Source organism: Eubalaena glacialis, chromosome 13, assembly GCF_028564815.1.
Source record: "Eubalaena glacialis isolate mEubGla1 chromosome 13, mEubGla1.1.hap2.+ XY, whole genome shotgun sequence".
Taxonomy (NCBI): domain Eukaryota; kingdom Metazoa; phylum Chordata; class Mammalia; order Artiodactyla; family Balaenidae; genus Eubalaena; species Eubalaena glacialis.
Genome location: NC_083728.1, coordinates 27,159,425 through 27,179,309, shown reverse-complemented (window position 1 = coordinate 27,179,309; position 19,885 = coordinate 27,159,425). Strand labels below are relative to the sequence as shown.

At 41.0% G+C, this 19,885-nt stretch overlaps 1 protein-coding gene across 1 annotated transcript in view; it reads left to right on the top strand.

Annotated features, from left to right (window-relative positions):
* Positions 1-294: 294 nt before the first annotated feature.
* The window catches only part of ASXL1 (ASXL transcriptional regulator 1), a 67,326-nt gene continuing 47,735 nt past the window's right edge, over positions 295-19,885 (top strand). Inside the window, exons 1-4 of the mRNA XM_061208427.1 lie at positions 295-396; positions 6,050-6,132; positions 7,092-7,094; positions 8,462-8,570. Of these exons, the coding sequence (XP_061064410.1) occupies positions 340-396; positions 6,050-6,132; positions 7,092-7,094; positions 8,462-8,570 (252 nt within the window). The 5' untranslated portion in view covers positions 295-339. The remainder of the gene's footprint in view (positions 397-6,049; positions 6,133-7,091; positions 7,095-8,461; positions 8,571-19,885) is intronic.

Below are 19,885 nucleotides of genomic sequence, written 5' to 3'. Positions count from 1 at the left end.
TAGCGATCGCGGGGCTACCTCCTTCTCCTTCGCCGCTGCTGCCGCCGCCGCGGGCAACTGACGCAGCGCGGGCGCGTGGAGCCGCCACCCCTCCCCCACCGCCGCCCTCGCGCCGGGTCTAGCGCCAGCCGGTCCCCGCGCGCCCGCCCCCTCTCCCCGGCCGCACCCGAGTTCTCGCGCGCCGCCGCCGCCACGCGCCCCCCGCCGCCGCCGCCGCCGCCGCCCCAGCCCCGCGCCGCCGCCCCAGCCCGCCCCGCCCGGAGGTCCCGCGTGGAGCCGCCGCCGCCGCCGCCGCCGCCGCCGCCGCCGCCGCCGCCGCCGCCGCCCGGGAGGAGGAGGATGAAGGACAAACAGAAGAGGAAGAAGGAGCGCACGTGGGCAGAGGCCGCGCGCCTGGTGAGGCGGGCCGCCGAGGGGGGCTCGATGGGGGGCGTGGGGGGGTTGGCTCGCCGAGCACCCCCCACTGGGAGGGGGGAGGGGCGAAGCCCTGCCCACTGTAGGAGGGGGCGGGCCACCCTTCCTGCTGGAAAGGGACAATCCCCCAAGGCGTTGGGTGGGGAGAGGTCCCCCGCCGGGTCGGAGGTGGCGCCTTTTTTTGCACGTCCCCCCTCTAAATTCCTGCGGAGGGGTCGAGCTGGCAGGCCGGCTCCTACCCCTCCGGGCGGCGGGGCCCCCGCCTCCCCTCCCCCACTATTTGGCAGCTTCTAGGGGGTCTGGGGAAGCTTCGTTTATGCACTCGGGGGAGTTAGGTTTCCGGGAAGGGTCGGAAGCTCCTCCCTCGCTTCCTGGTGGGCAGTGGGGTGGTGCGTTTGACTCCAGGGGTTGGAAAGAGCCCCCAGTTTCAAGGACGCGAGTGGCATTTTGAGCTTTCGCAATCTAAACCAGGTGTGTGGAGGGAAGCAAATGCTTACTCCCAGGTTGAACCCTGAGCCTTGGTTCTCAAACTTTAGTGTCCTGTGGGGACACCTGGGGAGGTTGTTAGGAATGCTCATCCTAGGGCCCTACTTAAGACCTACTGAGTCTGAGATTCTGGAGTAGAGCTTGAATATCTTCATTTTAACCAGCTTCTCGGGTTGGTTGTAAAGCAGGTGGCCCACGTACCACACTTCTGAGATTCTGCTGACCGGACTTCACAAGCTAGACTGGAAATAGGCACTCTGCAGAGAACTAACTACACTTTGCAAAGAATGTATGCGTGTGTTCTCTATTCCTTAGTGTTCTGGTGCATGTATACATGAAGTGTTGGGCAAAGACCAAGTGTCTCTGAAGATAATGCTCAGTGAGGACTTAGCAAAGGAGAGAGTAATTTGAGTATTTGAAGCTGCCTGGTAATGGGGGTTGTGAATTTTCTGTTCTTAAAGTGTCAGAGGACTTGCAAGTGAAATATATTCCTTTTGGCTTTGCACCCAGAAAGCTAAGACACTTTGAGACATGTTCTTATAAAATCTTGCTGATGACAATAGTAACAGGTTATGCTTGTCTCAGAGATGTCACTTCCTCATAACTGTCACAAAGCAGGGCTATAGTGCAGATAGTATACTTGTCTCATGACACCCTGTAGTTTATATGTAATTGCTGTAATTCACTTTTAATGATGAATGAAGCTCAACCTTCTAATCTTTCATTTTATTGGGAAGTAGGGTTCCTGCCTCAAAGGTGTTGTGCAAAAAAAGACAAATATGTGTTGGAGGTTTTTACAAATCTTTGGTACACCTTTTTCTTTCTTGGAGCCTGTAAAACTCAGTTATTGACTTAAAAGAGCTAACACTGTTTGGTTTATAGGAGAAATTAAACTGGTGTACCTGATCATCTTCCCCAGGCATTTGTTGCCCAAGAAACAGAAGTAGCAATTAGTTTGTATGCTGAAGTTTTGTGCTTCAGTTAATTTGTTTTGGTTTGGCATATGAAATTTGAAGATTTTGAAGTACAATACTTTTTGCAGGTTCAGTCAGATTTGGAAGCTTTGGTTAGCTTTCAGGATCTCTTGGTAGTTTCAGGATTTCTCCATTGTTGCTTTACCTGGAAACAAATTTAGGCCTGAAGGAGAGTAGAGGAGAGCCAAAAGGACATGCTCTCTTTCTCCTGGAGGTTGAGTCTGTTCATTGAAATTCTCTTCTGAGTTTCTGTTCTGCAGGTGTTTATGACTTTGGGCACCAAAAGGAAATTTGCTTGCCAGAGTTTTACTTGTTAGAGGTAGGTGAAAGTACCTTTAAATCCTGTGTTATTTATGTCTTGACAGAGTTCTAAAGTCTGCTTGTCTCAAAGCTTTGTTGGCTCTTCCCAGTTGAAAGTCTCTAGGAATTTGGGGTCCACTCTTAAGCCTCTTTAGGTTCTTGAATATACTGTGATCTGCACTCCAGTATCTAGGTTGCTATTTCTGTTTTATCATTGGCTCAACTCATGCCAGATTATCCCAGTAAGTTCTTTCTCTTCTTTTACTTCTATGGTTCTTCATTAAAAAATAGTAAGTCCTACTTGGAATTACTTGTGGTGCTCTTAAACACATGAAAGATGACTTGTGGGAATATGGTGTGTAGTTTTGCCTGTCTTTTATTGTTTTTTTGTTTAGAATTTTCTGTCCCTTTGGATGGGACTAGTTGGTGAGCGAGGGGGAACTTTTAGAGTTCTCTCTTCATTTGGGGAAAAAAAAATTGTTGTAACAAACCAAGGGCTGGAGAGTTTGTGAGCACTTATACTGGCTAGAGAAAAGCTTGACTCCAGTGAGCTATAATGGTAGGGCAGTAGATTAGATCTAATTACTCTTTGGACAGGTGAATTTGGAGTGCTTGCAGAGGCGATCAGATGCACTTGCTTGGGGGCAGTTTCATATTGCTCCCGACCTTGCTCACATTGGTGGCTAAAGTGATACCAGGAACCCTTTTAAAACTATTTTGGTAGGAAAGAAGAGACTTCTGGACAATTTCAGTAGTGTAGTAAGCCCCAGGAGGTTGATTTTTGCAGCTGTTAATTATGTTGTTGAGAAGTAGATATTCTTCTTTCAAACATTTTGTAGTCTTGTTTTTTCCTAGATGTAGGAGGTAGACTTTTGGGGGTTGGGTCGGTATAAATCCTCCTACTTGTTAGGAACAATTTGTTTGGGAGAAATAGCTGAGTGGATTTCCCTTTAGATTGAATGCCCTTAAATGGATTCTCCCTGGCTTTGAGAAACTCTTCATTGCATGCTTTATCTTTCACTTTGATTCATGACTGACCATTCTTACATCAAACATTTTTTTCCCTTTGAAGTTGGAGAAGAGATACTTTTTTTTTTTTTTTTTTAAGTATGCTTTAGAAAGACTAGGGATAGAACACTGCTGAATTGTTCTTATACTAAAAGCCGGAGGCATATACAGTTTTAATAAAAGTGAAAACTTTGTATCTTTTGATCTAACTTCCCTTTAGAGATTTTGTTTCCTCTCTCTTAGATTCTCAGGCTCTTCCTGACTGCTGTTTAAATAACTGGTAGCTAATTTTTCAGAGTCATGCTTCTTTAAAAAAAAAAAAAAATTAGCATACAAAAATTCACTAGCTTAGCTTACAATTAGTATCAAAGAAGTTATATCTGTGGCAGTGAACATTAGTAGCTTGTATTGTGGGTTTGTTCAAGTCAATACTGCTTAACTTGGCACTTAGGTTCTTGGAATACAAAGATGGATAAGGTTTGCCCTTGAGGAGTTTATGGTTTTTCTGGGGATGGAGAAGGTCCAGACAGGTGAATAGAATTTCATTACAGGCATGGTAAGTGCCATCATAGATGTATAAATGGTAATAGACATCCTGGTTCCTGCTCATTGTCTAAGCATAATTATGAATAGCTCCTCCTTTTACTCTCAAGTGTCCTGCTTTGGAAGATAAATTATCAGTGTTGTGCAACTATGGGGCACTGAAAAGAGACATTGAACTGTCTGGCAGAGAGCAGAGAAGGCTTCCTGGAGGAAGGTGCTTTCCGAACTGAATCTTGAAGGGTGAGTGGGAGTTAGGCCTGTCACAGAGGACGTAAGCAGGAGCTGGTAACAAAAAATAGGAGTGTGTGTGTTTATTTGCAGGGTGGAGAGTGTGGGAACTGGGTAGAACTACACATAGTTATTGGAACATAAAGTTTGTGGAGTATCAGAGAGACAGGCAGAGATCAGATTGTGAGGGCCTTGTACGCCAGGCCAGCACACACCTACTTTGTGCCAGGCACTGTAAGCACTCATACATTATCTCTAATCTCTACAGCAACTCTGAGAGGAAGATCTCAGCATCCTTCCTTCACAAACGAAGGAGCCTAGGCTTAGGGTGGGTAGGTAACTTGCCCAAGTTTAGAAGACCAGAATTTGAATTCCTTAGAACCAGGTCTGTCTAGTTCTAAAGCCTGTGCTTTTCCAGTGGGCTAGTGGTCTCTGGAAGCTTCAGCTTTCGCTGTATATAATTAGGTTGCTGTTGAAGGACTTTAAAGTGGGAAAGTGATGAGGGCAGGTTTATTTTGTTGGACTGAACTGGGGCTATAGCAGGGTAAGTTCTGCAAAAACGGGGATTTGGTCTTTTTTTACTGGTGAATTTTTAGAATTGTCCCTAGCACAAAGTGAGTATTTCACGTATTTGTTGAATGAAGGATGGCAGCGGAGTACGAGTGAATTTGAGGAAAGCAGGGCTGGTTGCAGGGATATTAGCGAAAAGGCTATTGTGTCAGGTCGGGTCAGAAACTGGTGGTGGGGACTGGGGGACAGGTGAGAGTGAAGGGTGATGCTTGGGTTTCTGAATTAGGTGATGAGACAGGCTGCTGACCAACGAGAGGAATGTTAGAAGGGGGGGGGAAGAATTAGAGTAGGTGAGCATGTGGGACGTCCAGTACAGAACTGAGTATTTGGAGTCTGAAGCTTGGGGAGCAGTCTGCAGTCCAGGCTAGAGGTAGAGATTTGGGAGTTATTAGAATTTGGGTAGTAGTTGAAACTGAGAGATGGTAATGACACCAAGGAGAATGTAAAAACTGAACAGAGAGAGGCTAAGAATGGGACCATGGTAGACAGAGGTTTTATTTCAGCAGCTACTCCTCCAAAACTTGACTTCCTTTAGTGCTCAGGGCTCATGTTCTTCCACAGAGAGAACCTTCGCAGCAGTGCTGTCAGGCTTCTGGCTGTACATTTTACTTGTGACAGAGCAGTACAGTTCTTCGTTGTTACGGTTGTTAAATGACTGCGAGATGTTGGTGTGGTTTGGAGTAACCTCAGCAGCTGCACTGGTAGAGATGGTATAGAGATATTGCCAGCCTCTCTTTTTTCCTCCCTGAGAAGAATAACATTTCTGAAACAACTCAGCTTCTTCAAGTGAGAGAGCTCCGGCTGCTCACTATGACCTTACTGCCAGGACTTAGTGATAGATGTCGCTAACGTAAGTGGGATGTTCCATTTCTCATTGTTTGCTTGCACCAATCATATAGGATCACAGCATCATGTTGCCAAATGGCAAAATGTACTGTGGCAGTTAACAACAGAATTTCACAACCCAGTGGCACAAAAGCCATCATTTAAAAAATATGGGTACTGGGAATTCCCTGGTGGTCCAGTGGTTAGGACTCTGTGCTTTCACTGCCAAGGGCACAGGTTCAGTCCCTGTTTGGGGAACTAAGATCCCGCAAGTGTGGCCCAAAAAAAAAAAAAAAAAGATAAAAAAATATGGGTACTAATCAAAGTTCCTTGGGAAAGAAAATCTGAATGCATTTCTGTCTTATAATTTATTACATAGAAAACTACGTATTCTGTGGTTTAACTGTATTAACAGCATCAAGTTAAGCGGTAATCAAGGTTGCTAAGGCCCCACATGTCATAACATGTATGCTAAGAGGTTGTGTGTTTTCAGAATTGAGAATTAGAATATTTCATCTAATTGCAGTCACTTTCAGCAACTAGTTAAGATATATGTGTAATTTAGTTTCGGAAGTAATTTTGTCTGTGGAAAGACTAATTGTCAGCAGCGGTACCTCATAGCAGAATTGTAGCCCATGTTATATAGTGATGGATGTAAATAGAAGTTGCACACTGAAGTCAGAACATTTATATTTCTTCAGGTACTAGAAAACTACTCAGACGCTCCAATGACACCAAAACAGATTCTGCAGGTCATAGAGGCAGAAGGACTAAAGGAAATGAGGTTTGTATGGCTCTTGTTGCTTAATGTGAGGGTTTCCTAGGACACGTGTCTTCCTGCACTCAGGCAGTGATATTAGAAAGTCCGCATGTGCATATATGTGTACACACACACACACACGTCTGGTGGTGGTGTGGAACTATCTCCCATGTTGTGTGTCCTCTGGGTGGAGGGTGGGAGTGGCTAAACATTCATTTGTTTTGATCAGAGGTGCAGTGGCTTTCCCTATCCTTGCTCTCCCATAAATTTCGACATGCAGCTTGTTTTTTGTGTAAGGAGTCAGCACTTTTCTCGTGTACTCTGTTTTGCAAGTTTCAGTGATAGAGAAGGGACAGACTCTGATAGGCTCCATCGTGTCTAAAACTTCCCTTCTCTCTATACCATATCTTTGAAGTCCTTTGTTTTAGGATCAAAGAAGGGTGGTCTAATCACCATAAAACCCACTGGCTTTTTTCCCCCGTACTGATTCTAGGCATTCATGATATGAGCATACTAAATTTGGAGGTGACCTTGATTTTCTTATCCTATGATATATTTTTCCTAGAGAAGCAACAAATTGGAAACACAGAAAGAATTGCAGGCACAAACAAAAACCAGTGCCTGTCCTGAATCCTTTCTCTCCTCACCCCAACCTTTTTTTAAAATTAAAATGAAAGAGGAGAGCACAACACAGTTCCTTCTTGGGATTCAGAACAGACAGCATATATTTTGCTGGTTAAGCTTTAGCTGCTTGAAATTGATCTTTTAGGATCAAAAGATCCTCACTTTCCAGTTGTCAGTTCAAACATTCTCTAGCTGACGTTTTGTGGGGAGGGAAGATCAGGATTGTCTAGATACATTCATTTAAATACTACCTATGCACTGTGTAGTGTTATAATTGTTTTTTTTGTTTTGTTTTGTTTTTATGGGCTATTTCCCATCATGCTGCTGTCTGCACTGCTGTTGGACCACTGTGCCTATAGAAGGTAAATTAGTCCCTTTGGGACAGATGGAGTTGAGAACCTAACTTGTTTCTGCTTCTAGCTCTTACAGGAATTATGAAGCAGCCATGGTGGCTCGTGATGAGTGAGCAGCTCTGTGATTTGTAGACAGAGGTATAGTGTGTAGGAGTCACACTGTTTCAAGAAAGACTCTGCCAGCATGCCTTTCCCCACTGTAGCAGAGACATTAGCACACCCACTTGATACTCCAGATTCTGCACAAGGTTTCTTTTAAAGATTGGTTCTTGGTGAAATTTTTTTTTTTTTTTAACATCCAGTGTGTTCCAAAGCCAAATAAGTAATAGGGTTTTTTTTAATGGCTTTTTTAGACTCAGAATTTATTTTAAACACTCTGCATAAATTAGGGCCTCTAATTCTGAAAAATGCTGAGAGGCTTTACTTGAGATATTTATATTTATTTAACATGCTGGGGAGAGGGAAGAGAAGGTGCACAGGTGAACCCTAGCACTAACATGCTAGCGCCGAACTCAGTTAATATTAATAATGGGCATTTGTCTGTGTTTTTGACAGCTTTTCTATTTTAAGATTTAGTAAGTAGTCGCTAACTCACATGAGTTGTCATTGTTTTGCGACCTACTGTTGTAGCAGGGACCATGATATAACTTAATATGCTATCTCTTTTTTTGGTTTAATGTTTGAGCATTATTGGGTACTAAATCCATTTGACTTTTTATATTCAAATTTAAATTATTGCTCCTGGGTAGATATAAAATAAAACCCATCTTTCCCCCTTCCCAACTGAGAAAAAGCAAATGAAATACTGTTCCTTTTGTGTGTTTATTAGAAAATGTTAACTGGAAAAAAAAAAGTGTGCTTATTTTTTTGGGACAGCACCAGTGATTCTGTGGTTTTTGTGTTGAATATGTTATGTGGCAGTTTCTGAGCATGATATGCAGGTTGGAATATAGATGCTAGGAAACTCTCGGTTTTGTTTTTAATTAACATTAAAATTTAAATATTTTGGGTAAATAAAAATATTGGGTAATTTTTTTTTTCAAAACTCCTGAGTGTACCTGAAAAATCATTGTGTAGTGTTTCTAAATTTCTTGAGAGTTTGGTTCATATTGTCAGAAGGCACTGAAGAATTGTCAGGTATGGAGTGGAGATATCAGATAGCATGTCTTATCCCAGAGCTCTCTGGGTGTGATTTATGTGAATTTCATTTGTTGCTCTTTTGCCACTTTCAAAGTAGAATTCTTGTCATGGGATGTTTTCTTTTATATTTCTTTCTCTTTTTCTTGATTTAAGAGTGAGTTAAAGGGTATTAGAGCTTTGAGTAAGTAGACATATTGATTTGTATGACCTTCTTCCATCCTTGTATGTTTTTACAGTGGGACATCCCCTCTTGCATGTCTTAATGCCATGCTACATTCCAATTCAAGAGGAGGAGAGGGGTTATTTTATAAACTACCTGGCCGAATCAGCCTTTTTACACTCAAGGTAAGTAATATAAACTCTACTTTAGTGCAGTGGTTCTTCAACTTTTAGGGTTCATAAGAATCACCTGGTAGGTCTGGACTGTGGCCCATGAATTTGCATTTCTAATAGGCAGGCAGGTGATGCTGATGCTGTTTTTCTGAAATGGCGCATTGAGATGTTCTAGTGTGAACAGAATATTAGGAATTATTTAGTCGTATCAGCTATTGTGTCTGTATTCAGTTTTTCCTTGTTTATATCTGCAGATTGTATGCAACAGAGGGATAAGTATGTGTGGGGGTAATTGCAAATGTGCCTTAATTATAGTTTTGTTTGTAATAATATGTGAAGGATAAATTACTGGACAGCCAAGTAAGACCTACTCTATGGAAAATAACTGAAATGTGAAAATACTTGTGGAAATTCAAAAACTCAGCATTTACCAAGTGACACTAATTACAAAGGAAGAGAACTTAAATCAGGCTCAGTTCATAAGCTTAAATAGAGCTGAAATGAACAAGCTAATTATTTTTCTACCATTTGTGATATACATCATTTAAACCAGGGATTGGCAGATTTTTTTCTGTAAAGGACCAGAAAATAAATATTGTAGGTTTTGTGGGCCACAATGTCTCTATCGTAACTATTCAACTCTGCCACTGAAGCAGGAAAGCAGCCACAGAGAATGCACAAACGAATGGGCATGGGTGTGTTCCAATAAAACTTTATTTATAAAAACAAGCAGTGGGCTAGATTTGGCTTGGGGGTGTAGTTTGCTGACTCCTAACTTAGACATAGTTGACCTGTTGATGGTGAGAAACTGAAAATTTGATGCTGATCCTTATAATCTCCCATAATGTAGTTATAAATTGCAGTAGTCCGTAAACAGACTTTTCTCTTTTAGTTTTGTTTTGATAGACTTGTTTTCTTTAATTAAAAATTAAACACTTGAACAAATACCAACTGTATAACCTGTGGTCATAAAACTTGATCTTTAGGTACACATCAGATGTATCTTACATTCAGATATCTGTGCTGTTCTCTATATGGTTTTTATTTGTAGTATTTCAGACTTTAAAAGGCAGCATAATGTAATGTCAGGAACTGAGCCTTGGAAGAGTCAGAGCCCTGAGTTCAAAATTTAGCTTTGTAACCTGGGACAGATTTAACCCCTCTTTATGGTGGTGTATGCCTCCCTGACACAGTCAGTCCTTAATAAATGGTACCCTGTATGATATTCCTTTAGGTTCCTTATCCTTAATTGCTTGTTAATGGCATTTTTCTATTATATATTATTATATATATTGTAATTATAGGTAATTATGTATAATTATAGTTGTGTGTATTATATGTGTTACAAATGTGCCTGTTAATGGAACATTTCTCTTTTAAGAGGGAGGAGAAATACCTATTTCTATGGATACCTTAAGGATAGGAATTGAGTTTCATTTGTCCTTGTAATTTGTCTCTGGGCAGAATTCTTGGCATAGTCCATGCTTAATAATTTTTTTTTTAAATAAATTTATTTATTTATTATTTTGGCTGCATTGGGTCTTCGTTGCTGCATGCGGGCTTTCTCTAGTTGCGGTGAGCGGGGGCTACTATTTGTTGCGGTGTGCAGGGGCTTCTCATTGTGGTGGCTTCTCTTGTTGCAGAGCATGGGCTCTAGGCACATGGGCTTCAGTAGTTGCGGCACGTGGGCTCAGTAGTTGTGGCTTGCGGGTTCTAGAGCGCAGGGTCAGTAGTTGTGGCACACAGGCTTAGTTGCTCTGTGGCATGTGGGATCTTCCTGGACCAGGGCTCGAACCCATGTCTCCTGCATTGGCAGGCAGATTCTTAACCACTGTGCTACAAGGGAAATCCCTGGTAGACTTTTAGCTTGGTTGATTATCCGTGCATGCTATCCGTGCGTGTCTCTTTTAATATTTTGACCTGTTAGAAAGCGACATGCAAATGCTACAAAGTAAAATGCAACAGAGAAAGTGAAGGTAGCCCATAAATTCTGCGATTTGTAACCTAAATGATAATTTATGTTAATAATGTTTGAAAAAATTGGATTATAATTTCCTTATAGCTTTGCCGCTTGTTGTATTCAGTTAATAGATTTGCCATGATGGTATTGATACATACAGGCACACCTTATTCTCCACCGCCGCCCCCGCCCCTCCTGGGGCTCCTTGAGAGTCTGAAGTGTCGATTAGTCTTATTAATTGCCTCATTATCACCACGCTATCTTCCAGAAGTTGTGCAGGCATTTACTTTATTGTTATTTGGGAATGGATAAGAAAGGATACCAAAAATCTGAACCAGCTGATTACCATCCTCATCACCCGAGGACCCAGGTCTGCTGAATAAAGTGCAAGGTGGTGCATTTTTTCCTTTTTTATCCTCATTTGAAGAAATTTCAAACCTACAGAAAAATTGGAGTACTACACTGAACACCCCACCTATCTTGCTTTCTTCCTAATTGTTACAGGTTTGCCACATTTGCTTTATCCCTCTCTACATATGTATGCTTTTTTTCCCAGAACCATTTAAAAGTGTTCAACTAGTACTGGTACTTCACCCCTACATATCTTAGAATGTATGTCTTAGGAGCAAGGACATTATCCTACATAACCACAATACCATTGTTATAGTCAAGAAACTTAATGATATGGTAGTATATAATATATAGTCCATATTCAGTTTTTTTCTAGTTCTAAAAATATTCTTTATGCCTTTATTTATTTATTTATTTTTGGCTGAGTTGGGTCTTCGTTGCTGCGCGCAGGCTTTCTCTAGTTGTGGCTAGCGGGGGCTACTCTTCGTTGCGGTGCGCAGGCTTCTCATTGAGGTGGCTTCTCTTGTTGCGGAGCACGGGCTCTAGATGCGCAGGCTCAGTAGTTGTGGCGCACGGGCTTAGTTGCTCTGTGGCATGTGGGATCTTCCCGGACCAGGGCTCGAACCCTCGTCCCCTGCATTGGCAGGTAGGTTCTTAACCACTGCGCCACCAGGGAAGTCCTGTGGCATTTTTTTGGTCTGTTTTTCTCATGTGTTAAGGAGAAGCATGTGCAGAATGGCTTGGTATTTTTCTCCCCACTGCTTGGACATCTCTTCTAGTGGGCCATCAAGGTCAGAAACCATGTGGTTCCACTACTTAGTTGAAAATAGGAGTTTTTTCAGTTCTGAATACATTTGTGTGACCTTATCTATGGTTACCAAAGCTTTACTGATAAGCTGGAGTCTTTGGGGGCATGCCACAGGGTTCCTTCTCTGATAAAAGTTGTTCTGGGTAATGAGATGGTACATTTGACACTTCATATGTAGATGCTTGCATCAGGCCTTAGAATTAGTCCTCAGGGATGTGTGGGATAGATGAAATCTATCCATGCTTTGAATTCTTGTTTTGAATTGCTTTTCTTAAGCTTTTCCTGAAGTCAGTTGTCAGTGTCCATCATTGCCTGGTTAGAGGTGGGATTTATATTGTTTTTTACACTTGGAATTTCCTATCCTTGTAAAACCAGTGAGAGCTCCTTTGTAGTGTTCTACATTTTTATGACTTTCATGCTGAACTACTTGGCTTTTGTGACTAGGTGTTTGTGTCATTGGTGAGTTTAACCTGGGTTGGTGAGTGGTCACTGCAGCACTCACTGTCAGGCATGACTGCAGTCATCTGAAAATTGTTCAGTTTTATTGTGGAATGATGCTCAAGTCAAGGTGTGATGGCCATTTGCACTTTATTATACCTCATGTAGTGATATAGGGCTCAGCCTTAGGGGGTCCTTTAATTCAATTAACAAGTCCAGTTGAATCTTTTTAATATGTAGAATATATATTTTTAAAGTATTAAAAAATCTTCCTGGTAAAAAAATAAATGACTACACTTAAAGTATCCATCCATTAAAATTCACTGTTTGCAAATAAAAGAAAAGCAAATGGAGGAAGAGAGGGAGGTAATTTTTGCAGTTTCACAATGTTATTTATAGATCTACAATTAAATTTTTCATATACAACTCCACACTTGCAGTGATTCCAGAACTATTTATATTACCATTAAATACTGAGGAGACTTCCATACAGTCAAATCATAGAGTCTGTCATTTGCAAGGCAGTACCAGAATCCATTTTGATTTTTGATAGGTGCACATCAAGCAAAGTGGGCTTCTAAAAATGCAAGTCATATCATACCACTATCCTGCTTGGCCCTTGCCTACCTCTCTGATCTCTCCTGACACCTTCTCCTTGGTCATTATACTTCAGCCACCCTGGCCTTCATTCACTCTGTTTCTCAAAGGCCCCAAACTTGTGTCCACCTCAGAGCCCTTGCACTTGCTAGCCCCTCTGTCTGGAAAGCTCTGGGGTAACTTCTTGTCATTTGGTTGTTAGTCCAAAAGTATCTTCTCAGTGAGGCTTTCTCTAACGGTAGTTCCAGTTCCACAACACTATGAGGGTTTTGGTTGTTTCACAGTCCTACCTTGTTTGTTTGGTTACTTGGTTATCATTAGCCTCCCTCCACTTGAATGTCAGTGCAGGGACTTGGTTTTCACTGTATCTCCTGTGTCTGGCAAATAGTACATAATGTAATAAATATTGGCTGAATGGAAAGTAGAAGATAGCATCATCAAGATCTTAAGCCAACTAGTTCTCCTTGTAGTCTGCCTTTCTTTTATATGTTTTATTATAGAATATGCATATTCTGGGTTATTTTTTCTTCTCAGCAAGGCAACTTCTAAGAACCCTTTTTTTTTTCTTGCTGTCTTTAGAGCAATTCTACGTTAATCTGTGAAAGAATCTGCTGACACTAGAAATAAATCTTGGGACCTCCCCAGTGGTCCAGTGGTTGAAACTCCACGCTTCCAGTGCAGGGGGCGTGGGTTTGATCCCTAGTTGGGGAACTAAGATCCCACATGCCATGCGTGGTGTGGCAAAAAAGAAAAAAAAGAAATAAATCTTTCTCAGGCTGTGGCCATGATGTGGTTCTTCTAATTGCTGAAGGCAGAAACTGAGCCATTCGAAACAGTTTGAATGTTTTAGGTATCTTTTAGATATCATGTTATGCTTTTTAGTTTTGAACTTTGGTCATCATCTTTGTTAGAAAAAAGAATTTCTTCTTTCATATAAAATGGTAGTGACGTTTTTAGATGATGTCTCTTATAGTCCGTGTTAGCTTTATCAAATACATGATCTTTTTAGTGCGTAGAATCCTAGAATTTTAGTGTGGAAGGGGCTCTCAAATCATATGGTTCATTTGCATTTTGCAGGTAGAAAACTGAACTTCTAACAGATTAGGTTTATCCATGACCATGTGTCCTTGCAACAAATGCATTTGGCCGAGTTGGGACTAGAACCCACAGCCCTACCTTTTGAGTTTGATTTATTTTCATTATGCCAATTCAGAATAAAGAGTTTTTCTTCAGGTTTTAGGATCTTTGGTTACTTCATCTTTTTGAGGCGTCTTATGAGTTCCTTGACATTTCTCAGAATGTTAGTTTCATTCTCGTAATGAAAATTCTTATAATTGTTAAGCAAAAGTAGCTTTTCATATCCTTAGATGTGTACTCTTCAGTTATGGGCGGTTGGTTTGAATTTCTGCCCTCTGCATTAATCATATTGGCATTTCTGATCGTGGTCGTTCTTTTCTGTACCAGAGTGAGTGGTATACGGTGGTAATAAGAGCACTGGAGTCAGCTTGAGGTCGGGGGTCCAGCATAGTGCCTCAGGTCCTATGGAATATCTCCGTTTATACTTCTCTGTCTTTAACACTGAGAAGTTGAAATAGATTGGTCGTTTAAATACTTCAGGTGTAAAACCTTTTATATCATGAAATGGAGCTGCGTGATGTAGATGACTGTGAAACTACTCTGGTTGAAACAAGCATGAAGACCCCGCTTCTCCATCTCTCATGGATTCTGCCATCCCCATCCCATTCCCCAAGCACCCAAGGCATCTTTCCCAGACCCAGGAGCCCTGTTGAAAACCTCCTAGAGTGAAAATTCAGTGAAGATCCTTCCTGTGCTCACATTTTAGCATCTAGACTATTTTGTGTGAAAAGGAAGTCGGCCCTGGATATTTTTCTTTCCTGTTCTTTTGTGATGCATTCGGTATTTACTGGAGGCTGACTGTTTTATTGCAAACCCTTTCCCACTCTGTACTGCATAGAAGGCCTACTTAGTAGAGCCGTACCATTTACTCTGGTTAATGGTAGCAGTAGTTTGGTCTTGATGGAGGCTTTGACCCGTCAGTTGGTAAAAGTTTCCTTATTGGAGTAATTCTCAAGGGCCGCCTGGATCCACCTTTGAAAAATGGGGTATTCTGTTGTCTGACAGGATATTCAGCAAGCTCAGGGAGAAAAGAGAACTTGATTGTTAATGGAGCCCTGGTCAGACTCTGGTTTGCCTAAGAGGTGAGCAGCCTTTTGTCCTGCTACCTCCTGAAGTTCAAAGCCCTGTAAGAATGAAGTGGTAAATGATAAAGGTCAGGGAACAGAGGTTTGGAAAGCAGTACCACTGGAATTATTTTTTGTAGCTCAGAGGGGTGGCAAGATGATGATTTCAAGGTTTCTAAAGCAGTATATATATTTTTAACAAAAAGGTTATAAACATTTTTTAAGTGTGATTTTAAAGCATCAGGTTTCTAGGAAAATGAGGAGCTTGTATGTGCTTCAGGCTTCCTTGGGACTGTGTGTGAAAAATGCTTAAACTTTTCTATGGTCAGCCAGTATGAAAACTGCGTTTGATCTCTTCTCAATCCTTCATATCAGACTTTTTGGGAGGGTTGTTTGAGGAACTTGTTTAGTGTAAGAAAGTTGCTTCTTATTCTAGTTTAGATAATCTGGTAGAAAAGATGGAAACTAATGCTTAATTGAGTGCTAACTATATTCCAGACAGGCATTATACTGCTCACGTTGGTCTTTTGAAACATAAATATGTTTCCTACTCCTGTACTAATGGGGGAAACAGCCTGAGAGAGTTTAAGTAAATGGTATGAAGTCACGTTTTTGGTTATTTGAGAGGTTGGTATTTAACACACGGAGGACAGGTCAGGATATTCTAAGTTTCTACCAAATGAGTTGGCTCTCAAATATGTGAGATGCATACTCAAGGTTCTGAAGGAATAGCTTCAAATTCTTTGTCCATCATGAGGCAGGAGAAGAATAGGGAGCCAAAAAGATGTCTATTTTCTTCTGGAAGAATAACTTCAAATTCTTTGTCCATCATGAGGCAGGAGAAGAATAGGGAGCCAAAAAGATGTCTGTTTTCTTCTGGAAGATGCTGTCTTCTTCGATTCAGTTGTACTAGATGGGCTTTGAAATGTGTGCCTTTCAGTCAGGTAATCCTTTTGTTTTAGTTTTCTCTTTGGCTCTTTATGCCAGCTTGTCTTTGGTAAATTAAGTCCTGACAATTCTTTTAAAACTACTTTTTTTTTTTTTGGTCTGCATTTCCACTGCCACCTTAGTCTAAGTTATCCTTGTATGCTAGCTACTGAAATAGCTCCTGCCTAGTCTACTTGTTTTCACTTTTGCCTCCTTAGAATCCAGTTTGCTCTTTTGTAATCCACAAAGCAGCCAGAGGGGTTTTTTTAAAAAACAATTTGATCATGACACATTTCTGTTTGATTCAAGTCTGTGGTTTCCTATGGTGTTTACCAAAAAATCCAAACCTTGCTCAGCCACACTGCCCTTCTTTCAGTTCTTTGAATTCCTTAAGCTCTTTCCAGTTTTAGGGTCTCCTATTTGGAACTCTCTTCTCTCCACTTCTGCCTGGCTCAACTTAATGGGTATCAACTTAAATCTCAGTCCCTTAGAGGAGCCTTCTCTCTAAATTAGGTTTTCCTGTTGTGCCCTGAACTTTACTTCTTTTTACTTACAACTTTATAATTATATAATTATTTGGGTGATTGTTTGATGTCTCTCCTGACCAGGCCTTAGGGCAGAGAATCTGTATTATTTTGTTCTGGTCTATATCCTCAGCATCTATCATAGTAGGTGCTTAAAAATGTTTGTTAGATAAATGCAGTGGAAAAAGCATAGAAGGAGGTTGTTATGACTTGATTGGTAGCAGTTCTCTATGCCAAACAGTTGAATTGGTTCAGAATAGTAATTGTTAGTATTAAAATTGAAACATGCAGTACAGAATGTTTATCAGGATCTCTTTTTCAGGGAATGGAGTGTTTGAAAACCTCCAAAGTGTAAGCTTTGTTTTCTCAAAAGAAAGAAAAAGTAATGTCCAGTGTTGCTTTTGAAATCTAGTGCCGTATTGATTCCTGATATTCTGTGTTTGCCCGCCTTCTTTTTTCTATTGCCTCTCCCTGAAAACTTTTAGGATCTTATTTCCATGATTATATGCTTTAGTGTGGGTCTTTTTTCACTCCGCATGTCTTACTCAAATGTCTGATGATTTTTGGTTGAGTGCTATTCTTGACTCTTAAATATTAGCGGGAAATTCAGTGTATTGTGGTTTTGTGGCTTCACTTGTCTCCTGCAGCAGTAGGTAGTGGTTGTCACTTAGATGTATGGTACTGGAGTAGGGGTGTCCCATCTCCTCCTAATGTAGACTTAGCAATTCCCACGTTCTCAATTCCATACCTCATCCTTGTCTGCCATGTACCTGGTTTAAGTTCTGAGCCTGTCTGGAATTTAGGGGATGAATCTGCTTGGGTCTTTTCAGTATCTCCTAGATTACTGTAGTAGCTTCCTAACTGGTCTCCTTACTTTGCTCTTGCCACCCTCCTCAACACTGGAGCCAGGAAATTTTTTTAAAAGTTCAGTCAGACTGTGTCATTCCTCCCACCCCGCTTCACTCAGGGTAAAGGCCAAAATCCTTAGAGTTGCTTGCAGTGCCGTTTCGCCATCTTCCTCCCACCCTCACTCCCATCTCTCTTCCTCTTACTCTCTTCCCTTGTTCACTCTGCTTGACAAACACAGTGGCTTCTTTGGTGATCCTTTAACATGCTATCGCTATTCGTCTCCGGGATTTTGCCCGTGCTGCTTCAGCTGTCTGCAGTGCTTTCCCCCAAACACCTTCATGCCTCGCTCCCCCACGTCCTTCAAGTCTGTGCTCGAATTGCACCCTGATGCCTCCACACCGCATAGCTCTCCCAGTCCCCCTGTTCCCTGCCTTACGTTTTTTTCTTGGTATTTATCACTGTGTGATATACCATATTATATATGTTTTGTTTATTGTTATTGTATGTCTCCTTTGACTAGAACTAGTCCTGTAGGGGAGGAGTTTTTAATTTTAGTTAATGCCGTCTCTTCAACCCCTAGGAAAAAAGTAGGTACTCAGTAAGTATTTGTGTGAGTAAATGAATCATAGTTTATTTCTTTTAATTTGATAATATAGTGAATTAGTTCAGTAGAATTTTTTCCAGTGCTCAAGCATCCTTGTATTCCTAGGGTAAATGTCACTTTGACATGGTTTTCTTTTAAATAACACATCATTGGATTTAGAGTATGAATAATTTATTTAGGATTTTTACATCTGTATTCATAAGTGACCGATCTGATTTTTTTTTTTTAATTTTATTTATTTATTTATTTTTATTTATTTATTTATTTTTGGCTGTGTTGGGTCTTCATTTCTGTGCGAGGGCTTTCTCTAGTTGCGGCGAGCGGGGGCCACTCTTCATCGCGGTGCGCGGGCCTCTCACCATCGTGGCCTCTCTTGTTGCGGAGCACAGGCTCCAGACGCGCAGGCTCAGTAGTTGTGGCTCACGGGCCCAGTTGCTTCGCGGCATGTGGGATCTTCCCGGACCAGGCTCGAACCCGTGTCCCCTGCATTGACAGGCGGATTCTTAACCGCTGCGCCACCAGGGAAGTCCCGATCTGATATTTTGATTTCAAACCTTGCCGTGTTTTGGTATTAAAACAAGCTGCGCTGTTTTCCCTCCGTTGATTCTTTGCAGTAGTCTCTTTAAGACAGAGATTATTTGGTTTTTTTGGTAGAACATGCCTATGAAACCTACTGGGTGTGATGTGTCTTACTTTGAGAATATGTTGTTTTTAACTTTTTAAAATTGTGAAATATATAAATTACACAAAAGAGAATATATGCAAATTTTGTTATTTTAGATAATAATAACTAAGAAATAAACTGCACACTCCTGTATCCACCAGCCAGCTCAAGAGCAGAACATCCTCTACACTCTTTGAAACCTCTGTGCCTATCCCTTTCTCTCCCTGTGGAAGATAACCACTATTCTAATTTTCATATTAATCATTACCTTGCTTTTATTTCCAGGTTTACCCACATGTGTATGTATTGCTGAACATGCTTTAAAAATATCTTTATGTGAATGGAATCACATTGTATGTATTTTTCTCTCACTTGCTGCTTTTGTGCTTATCATTTCTGAGCTTGATGTGTGTTGGTGCATTTAATTGAAATACATCATATTTTCTGCTATATGCTGTCTTATGGTTTGAATATTCCGCGATTTCTTTGTCCATTCTGCTCTTGGTGTGCATTTGGGTTGTTTCTAGTTCTCGCTGTAACAAACACTGCTGCATTGAATACTCTTGTACGTCTCTTGGCGCATGTGTGCGGTAGCTTCTCTAGGGTGTATACATTGCTAGGAATGGGACTGACCAGGAGGTTTTGCACCTAATCATCATGACTAGGTAGTACAGCTGTTTTTCGTATGTAATTGTATGAATTTGTAAAGTAATCATATGAATTTACATTGCTTTCATAGTACATGAGAATTCCTGTTGTTCCACAGCCTGAGTATTGTGGGTGTAAATTAGTATTTTTGTTCTGTTTTTAAATTACGGTATCATTTACCTACAGTAAAATTCACCCATTTTGATGTACTAGTGTACAGTGTACTAGTGTACAGTTCTATGAGTTTTTTTTTAAAATTCATTTTTTTTTTTTTTTTTAGTACACATTTGTTTTGACATTTTATTTGGCATTTTAACAGTGCTATTTAAAGGTATGCCATACGTGTCTTGAATGCAGTTGCTCCAGTAAATGCTTTTGCTAAAACATGCTTCTCCCTCCCCTAAAAATTCCGTTTTACATTTATGTCCAGTAAAATTCACCCTTTTCCGGTTATAGTCCTTTGAGTTTTGACAGACACATACAGATGTGTAACTGCCACCATAATTAAGATATAGAACAGTTCCATCACCCCAGAAACTACCCCCTTGCTTGTTTGTAGTCAGTTCCTCTCCTGACCCCAGCTCCTGGCCAGCAATTGATTTGTTTTCTATCCTTGCAGTTATGCCTTTTCCAGAATGTCATATAAATGGATTTATACATTATGTAGCCTTTTGAGTCTGGCTTCCTTCGCTTAGTGTGAGGTATCTGATATTTAGCTATCTTGTAATGTACAGTATAGTTCCCCCTTACCCGAGG